Genomic DNA, 8,679 nt, shown 5'->3' with positions numbered 1-8,679 from the left:
GAGAGTAAATGAATCCACATAGAAAACCTCAGCGTGGAGTGCGCAATCACTTGGACGCGCTAAATAATAAACCCTTGGCAGTTCACACTCGCTCTCTATTCGAGTTTAGAACTTAACCTAAACCCAACGTCGTCGTTTCGTCCTCCTAATTACCCTCGTCTCGCGAACCACCGCGTCAATGTCGGCCAGTGGTGGCGCCGCCATCGCCGGCGGGAGCCGCAACCGCAATCGCCATCTCGGCGAGAACCGCTTCTACAGTCCGCCGCCGCTGCGGAAACACAGAGAGAAGCAGGAGCAGCAGCGGTCGTCGCTGTCCCGAACTTCCTCCGAGAACAGGCCCGGTTCCTCTTCCGATTGCTCGATTTCTTCGCGCGCCACATCGGACATGTCTAATTTGGATCGATTGTTGGAGCACATCACGCCCCTTGTTCCCGCCCAATCTTTCCCCAAGGTAACACAAAAATCAATTCAACTTTGCTGTTTGATTTTGTTTTTTGTGCTTTTCTCTAGTTACTGCCTTACTTGTCAGTTGTCACCATGGTCTAGGTGTTGAATTTAGTTAATTTGCAGTGAAGTAGCAGCATTGGACCATGCTAGGTAGTCAATGAATAAATGAATTGAATGAATAAATAAGATCTTTAATTAGTCAATGTAGATGAATGCCATTTAGCTTCTGTAATTTATAGCCTGCTTTGACGTAAGCCCTAGATTGAGCTGTTGCAAACAAGGTAGTACAGTGTGAATGTTGTTTGTTTTAAGGTAGCTTAGGTTTTTGCTTGTTTCAAAGGGCATTTGGCTTATTTTTGTGGAAATTTTGTGTGTGTGGGAATTATCAGACGAACTCGAGGAGATGGAAAACAAGGGAGGTCGAATTGCATCCTTACTTTGTGCTTGGGGACTTGTGGGATTCTTTTAAGGAATGGAGTGCTTATGGGGCAGGTGTTCCTATAGTGTTGAATGGGAGTGAATCTGTGACGCAGTATTATAACGTCTCCTTGTCTGCCATTCAGCTGTATATCGATCCCTCAAAACCGTCCACGCGGCTAAGGTGAGTATGTTGGTGTGAAACATGTCGTTACTAAATTCGTTTATTGAATGTTTGATTGAACTCGTTTCATTTATAAATGTGCCTTTCTAATGGATGATGATTAATTACCTTTCATTTTGAATACTTTTAAAGCAATGTAATCTTTTATAGTTCGCTTTTGTTAGGACTAGGTGAATTGTAATCGTTCATTCTAGAATTCAACGAAGATTTTGTTATGCATCTTATTCTGCATGATGTGTATACATGGTTCAAATTACCAGCTAAGAACTTGAGGGTTTTATTTGTAGTCCTTGATGCGAGGAAAAACATTTAAAGAAGGATTGCATGTCTTATTAATTATCACGTTGATATTATTTATAGTTTCTAACATCTTGAAGCAGAATTAAATGAGTCTGAAACAAACTTTCTCTTTTATCTACAAATTGATAAAAGAGTCACAGAATAATCTCCCATGACAGCTTGCTTGGTTATTCTTATTTTAGTGTTTGGTATGTTATTAATATCTGACCAGCTGATATTTTATTGTGTGGGGGTGGCTTTAGTGAATAAAACTACACATTATCCAACAAATACCTAAAATTCCCAATAATAGACCGACCCCTACACGATTAGTTACAAATGCTTTTTGACAAGCATTTGCCGCAATAGGAAATGTGAACCAAAAGCCTATTAATAAGTAAGAACACATTCCAACCAAAAACATAAATTTGTATCAAATTTGAACTAGATACTTGATGTGACAAGAATATGATATGGCATAACTATGAGAATGCAGGAAAGTCTTAAAAATTCTGGATATGACCTAGATACATAATTTGAGTTAAGAAAATACCCTCTCTGGTCTTTTGTTTGTATGAGAAAGAAATGGTCAGTCTTTTTTGATCCCCAATTATAAGAAACATATGCCCACATTTATGGTGAAATCTATCAACAAGATACATACTCATCTCATGTAAGTAGATGAATTAGTTATTTGCTTTTTATATAAAGAACCAGAGGGAGTACCTTTCATAATGCAAAATATTTGCAAAGAGAGATTGATCATTTGATTCATTTCCAATTAATACATGACTATATTGGAGGATGGCAATCACAATTTACAAAAACAACACTTGTGATCATAACTAAAGTTACAAAACCTTAGTTACATTATATTTTTCCATTGCATATATCCAAATATTCTTTCCCCTAAGAACATGCTACAAGGTTATATATTTTCCCAAAACCCATATCAGGATGTCACAAAAAAGCATCATTAGTCCTACTCAAAAGTCTTGGCCTTATATTTTGCCTACCCTTTTCTATAGCTTTAAGGATACGAAGAAGATAGAGTCATATGTAGTTTAGTACTAGTCAAAGTATTGGAGCGGTACCTAAGATATGTACGCATCTAGGAGCATCATATGTATATTTGGATATGGGTACAACACCAGTACTTTGCCGTTTTTGGAGTATCTAGGGTTAATTGATAATCTTAGATTTCCGTGATTTTGGCTTGGCTTCTGATTATTGTGCTATGGAAATGCCCTTAGCAAGGTAGAGGGGATATTCTCCTAATAACTCTATTGAAGGATAACACATAAAGAGTGAGAAAGACTAACTAGCTTAAGAAATTACATTCCATACTGTCTTGTATTTTGCATGATTTTGTTACCTAGGCCAACTGGCCTACATTTGTATATCAACTTGTTTTCCAATTTGGAGATCAATGAGTAAGCTGGTAACATACTTGCACATCAGGAAAGTGTAATCTATCTATCCAAGAAACCTGAGAATTGAGCGCAATAATAAAGTGACTACTGAAACTTTCCCTTTTTGTTATGAGTTCAAGCTAACCGTTTAATACTACAGCTAAAGTCAATTTACTTATCCCTCTACTCTATATCATGTAGCTGCTTCTTAGGTAATTGGATTGTATTTAGCATATCTTCTCCACTGTCCACCACCCTCTGCAGCTGTATGAAATACACTGTTTATGGTAGTCTTACCCATTATAACTCTGATGCTATTTTTGTCCAGCTACTCATAGCCTTCTCGGTGTCTGCTAATAGTTTCACACTTTAATAAATCACATTCTGCAAGTTCTAGACAACATTCAATATGATACATGTTTATCTCAGTTGTACGCTTACAAACATAATCATTTAAATGCTAGGAGTTCAGATCAAGGCACCTTATCATTTTCCCTCTTTCCTGTGTGTTATGATATACTTCTTTCCGGATCCAGTTAATCATTTTATATAAATTTATAGACGTGGCATAGTATCATTTGTAACAATATTGTCATTCTATTTTCCATCTTATTCCAGGAAACCCAGTCAAGAAAGTGACTCTGAATCAGCTAGAGAGACAAGCAGTGATAGCAGCAGTGGCTATTGTCATGAAAGAGGAGCTAAGAATGTTCATGGGAGCCGGAATCATCTTAATGTTTTGGATGCAAGTAATCATGCTTTGGAAAGGGTCTCACAAGGTAAACCTTTCATGGGTTCATCAAGTGATGAGACCGAGAGCTGCAACCCTCCTGGTCAGCTTATATTCGAATACTTTGAGCATGAGACACCTTATAATCGTGAGCCATTGGCAAATAAGGCAAGTTGTCATCCTTTGTTGGACTTGCATATTGGATCATGTTGGTTTTTAATCCTAACAAGTATTCATATTTCTTGACTCAGATTTCTGATCTTGAACGTCAATTTCCAGAGTTGAAAACATACTGGAGCTGTGATCTTTCCCCTGCAAGTTGGGTTTCATTTGCTTGGTATGTTTTCCTCATTGCCTTGGTCATCTAATTATTGTGGTTGGACAATGCACGTAGTTATTACTGATTCAAACTTATTTGTTGTTATGTGTATTTATAAAGGTACCCAATATATAGAATACCTACTGGTCCAACATTACAGAGCCTGAGTGCCTGCTTCCTGAGCTTCCATTCCCTGTCAACAGCTTTGCAAAGTATGTCTTACTATCTGTTTAATTTCTATAAATGCAAGATGTATGTAAATAGGCATCAAGTATAACGGTTTGATCTTTGAATCAGGTTCAAATACTGATGGGCTAAATAATCATTATTCAAGAGGCAGGGAAATATCCAAGCTATCGTTACCGATCTTTGGGCTTGCCTGCCACAAGTTCAAAGTTTCTGTCTGGGATCCTGATGGGGTTTCTGAATGTCAGAAAGCGAATTCGCTGTCGCGAGCTGCTGAAAACTGGCTTAGGCTATTGCGAGTAAATCATCCTGATTACAATTACTTCATGTCTCATTATACACATTTGAGATGACCGGAGATTCTCTAAACAGAAGCAGCCCAACTTCCGAATACCACCAGTTTATGTAATCCCTGCCCAGTATATTTGTGTTGTCCATTAAATTAACAGTTATTTTTCCATATGCTCATAAACGCTGTGTTTTCCTAAATAGAACAGCAGGGTCGCTGCTTGACTGCTTCAGTAAGGGGGAGAATAGGTATCGAAAACTATACACCTTTCATATTGAAGGGCTTGCTTCTGATTTTACAGGATGCAAAAATAACATTATTAACAAAGTCTTTCAACTTTTTATATGTCACCTGTCTGATGATGGCGATAAGATCCAGTTGATACGTCACCTGTTACTTGTCTGGTACAGATGATGCATTAGACACATCTTTATGGTAAGATGCAATTATTGTACAGGATTTACTGCCACTCACTAGCTGATTCGCAAATATTCGACACTCTTTATGAATACCTGGATTTAGGAGTCAGCAGTGTCATGATATGAAACCAGATTTGACCTGCCCAAAAAATCTTGGTGCGACCAGCAGTAACTTGGTCGTTCCTTGAATAGAATTGTAAGTCTGTACCTGCGCCCAAAATAGAAATAGACAAATAGAAAATAGCGTATAGCAAGCGATTAAGTTATGTAGCTTTTTTTTTTTTTTGAAAAAAAACTGCCCTTTATTTCATCCGTTAAAATATCTTATCTTATTTTATTATTAGATATAATATTAAGCATTAATAAATTTATGTCGTCCAAATACAAAATGCAAGGTATACAAGTTGTATTTGGACCGTAAGTATCAAAATTTCAAGAAAACTTACCCTCACCCTGAAGCGAAATTCCACTCAGCCAGGACAAAGATTATTATACGGTTAGTCTTGGAATCCTTTTCTATTTATCTTAAAATGCTTTTGAATATTTCAGAAGATATATTCATAACATGCAATTCATTTCGGATCACTATTCTATGCTAATCAGGGTACTTTTTTTTTATATAATAAAATTGGACAATTAAGATTAGTTGTTTCTCAATAAAAATGCGAGAATGAGTTTTGCATGTAGTACATGAAAATGTGACTCGAGAAGGTAACAAATTTTATGATGCATATATAAATTTATCAATGATAACAATAATAATGGCACGGATTGAGTATCCTTTTCTTTTTCGAGGAATTTATCGCTAATACATAATAGATTAATAGGTATCTCAGGGGTATGGATTTTGTACACCTATGGTCTCATGCTCGTCATACAATATTTATTCCAACAGACCAAGAGGGGTTATCATATAAGACAAGCAGGATTATAAGGAGCTGTTTGATTTAGGAGGGGAGAGATTTTAGACATCTTGTTTAATTAAAAGGAGAGGAGGGAAGGGAAGAAATTTTAGTAAGAGGGAAAATAGTCATTTTTTATTTTGTTAAATAGGAACATTTTTTAAAATTAATTTACTTTTATACATTCAAAATTTTGGATTTGAAAGTATAAGAATATTTTAGTCAATGCATTTGAAATGTTTTAAATTCTCTCTCTTTCTATCCAAATCTTTCCAATATTCGATAGGAGAAAAAATTGGATGAAAATTGATGTTACTCCTCTCACTTATCTTTCCACTCTTAAAAATTAAACCTAACAAAATTTTATAAAAGTTCCTCCGTTTTTTTTTTCGCCAACCAAATACTGTATAAAGATACTTTTGATGCTAAACGCCTAAACCTAGATTTTCTTATTAAGAATCGTTCCTTAACAAGAACCCACTGTCGGAGGTCTGTTCCTATTAAGCCCTATGTGCTTATTTAAATGCTAAAATTATTTGTGGACTAGTGTGTACTTTTAATAAATAAATTAATTAATAAATTAATAATAATAATAATAATAATAATAATAATTGTTAAGTTGATAAAATTTTATGATGTAGGTTATTTGTGATAATTATTTAGTAAATTTTAAAGTTGTTGGATTAGAGAGAAAAATTGCTTGTTAATTTTAGGATTGTTTGATAAAATTAGATTAGAGTTAGTTGAAAGCTTATAAATTACAAGTTAAGAGCTAAAAAATTGGAATTTTGTAAGCTAACTAATTGGTTTGAAAATATTTAGCAAGATTAACTAATAAGACTTTGTTTAGAAGAATTTATAAATAATTATTTATAATTAACTTATTTTATAAATATTTATGGAGTATTTGGACAAACTTATAAAATATTTTATATATTAATTCATAAGATGTTTTGAGCTTATTCTAACAAGTTTTTCAATATAGCATATTGTTTAACTTATGTCGGAATTTAATGAGAAATATTTAAGTTTCAATCTTGTTACTGACATAAATATTCTTCAGGTTTAAATATGTTTTTAGTTTCTTAAATTTAAGATAAATTTATTTTTGCCTCCTCAAACTTAAAACTATTAATTTTAGTCACTGTAATTTTCAAAAGTCTTGTTTTAGTCACTTAGGTCACCAATAACATATTTGAAAGTGACAAATTAAGATGATTATGCAATATCAACCGGATTTAATGTGATGTTTTCACTAACATAAATACCAATAGGTAGATTTTATGCAATAATGTTTGATAAATTTTTAACAAAACTTGAATATAAGGATTAAAATAAGATCTTTTAAAATTACAGGGACTAGAAACAACAATTTTAAATTTATGAGATCAAAAATAAATTTAATCTAAATGTGAGGGACTAAAAACATATTTAAGTCTATCTGTTATTTTTTATTTTTCATTCTTTCATTAAAAACCAGCTTTATGTTTTTTATTACTTACTCCCTCCAAGAGTTTTTGTTCCTCTACATTTTTTTTCTCTTCTCCTCCAGTTTTTTTATTTTTATTTTTATTTTTTTATCTCTGACTCCAAAATTCACTTTCTCCTATCATAAGAAAATCTTGTAACTTCTTTCCTCTAAAATAACACGTCTGGAATAATTTTTTTGTTAATATTTATTCAAAAAAAATTTATCATAATTTTATAAAATATATAGAATTGACTTTTAATTTTTTAAATTTATGATTCTTAATTTTTAATCATGATTATATATGTATATATAATTTATTTCTCATACTTTTATTAATAATTTTATTTTTTATAAATTAAAATTAGTTGAATAGTGACTAATAGTTTTAATTTTTAATTTTTTGGGATATATAATTTCATTTTTAAAAATTTTGTAACTTTTTATTTTTTTTTTACTTAAATATATTTTTAATCCTCGTAAAATTAGGAGTTTTGATTTTGGTTCATGTGAATTTTTTCTTTATTTTTTATCCTTCTAAAATTTGTAAACATTATTTTTGATCTTCATAAAATTAATAAATTTTTGTTTGATCCTGTAAAATATTTTTCTTTGATTTTCATCCCTCTAAAATTTAAGGTCACTATTTTTTTGTCCGAAATAATTATTTTAAGATAGATGAATAACAATTATTTTAAGGATCTAAATGAATTTTTAGAAATGTCAAACACTAACATGATATCAATAACAATTGTATATAGTATGTAAGATGTTCATTTAATCTTTCAATGAACAAAAAGTAGTTAAAATTGATTGCTAAAAAAATAGGGACTAAAACCAATAGTTGCAATTTTAGAGGAATGATAAACAAAAATTAAATTTACAAGGACTAATCAAAATCAACTAATTTTGCAACAACTAAAAATATTTTTAATCTTTTTTATTTTTATTTTTGGTCAAAATTGAATTTGCAATTTTAACTTTTAAAATGAAATAATATCTTAATAGTTCTTAAATAAATAAATAATACTCATTAAAAAGTGTTAAATAACAATACATCTAAACATTTTAAAATTGTAAAAGTATTTATTAACATGTATATTCAATTATAACAACTTATTAAGTTTTAAAGACTTATAACATAAGTTCTTATTACATAAAAGCTTGTTAGATAAGATTTTAAATAAATTATTTGTCCAAACAAACTTTAAATATAAAATAATATAAAAAGATATTTATTTATTTTGTTAAATAAATTAAAATTGATGGATATTCACAATAAAATAAATTAAAAATTGTACGTTAAAAAAGGACATTGATTCCTACATTTACTCTTGAAGCATATACTCTATCTCCTACATCTGTCTCAAGGTGATGGGTTCTTTCTTTGATAGATTATCTATTTTTGTAAAGTTGCTTAAAAATGTAAACAAGTAAGACAGACTGTCATTGTTAAAACAAGGAAGTTTGACATAAATAGTACTTTCATCTTCTCTAAACCAAATATTCTCAATAGACTAGTTTTAATAAAACGCCACAAATAGTACTAACAAGCTCTCGTAGCTCAGTTGGTTAGAGCACCCGTTTAGTAAGCGGGAGGTCTTGAGTTCGACTCTCAACGAGAGCA

At 31.7% G+C, this 8,679-nt stretch overlaps 1 protein-coding gene and 1 non-coding gene across 2 annotated transcripts; both read left to right on the top strand.

Moving 5' to 3' along the window:
• LOC109806826 (uncharacterized) lies at nt 1–4,608 on the top strand. The gene is made up of 6 exons (XM_020369340.3): nt 1–451; nt 837–1,048; nt 3,358–3,637; nt 3,721–3,806; nt 3,909–4,000; nt 4,086–4,608. Exons 1-6 carry the CDS (start codon nt 179–181, stop codon nt 4,325–4,327), a joined length of 1,185 nt encoding a protein of 394 aa, XP_020224929.2. The 5' UTR covers nt 1–178; the 3' UTR covers nt 4,328–4,608.
• A 3,997-nt stretch (nt 4,609–8,605) lies between these two features.
• TRNAT-AGU (transfer RNA threonine (anticodon AGU)) lies at nt 8,606–8,679 on the top strand. Its single transcript has one exon. It is a non-coding gene; the product is annotated as a tRNA-Thr (tRNA).

The sequence above is a fragment of the Cajanus cajan genome, chromosome 5 (genome assembly GCF_000230855.2).
Source record: "Cajanus cajan strain Asha chromosome 5, NIPB_CcT2T_4, whole genome shotgun sequence".
Taxonomy (NCBI): Eukaryota; Viridiplantae; Streptophyta; class Magnoliopsida; order Fabales; family Fabaceae; genus Cajanus; species Cajanus cajan.
This window is presented reverse-complemented; position numbering and strand designations above follow the sequence as displayed.

Bases quoted from the DNA above. Each gene is read 5' to 3' on its own strand.
- LOC109806826 (XM_020369340.3), top strand. From the start codon at position 179: ATGTCGGCCAGTGGTGGCGCCGCCATCGCCGGCGGGAGCCGCAACCGC. The intron at 3,638-3,720 runs GCAAGTTGTCAT...TTCTTGACTCAG, and splicing joins GTGAGCCATTGGCAAATAAG to ATTTCTGATCTTGAACGTCA. The intron at 4,001-4,085 runs GTATGTCTTACT...TCTTTGAATCAG, and splicing joins CCTGTCAACAGCTTTGCAAA to GTTCAAATACTGATGGGCTA.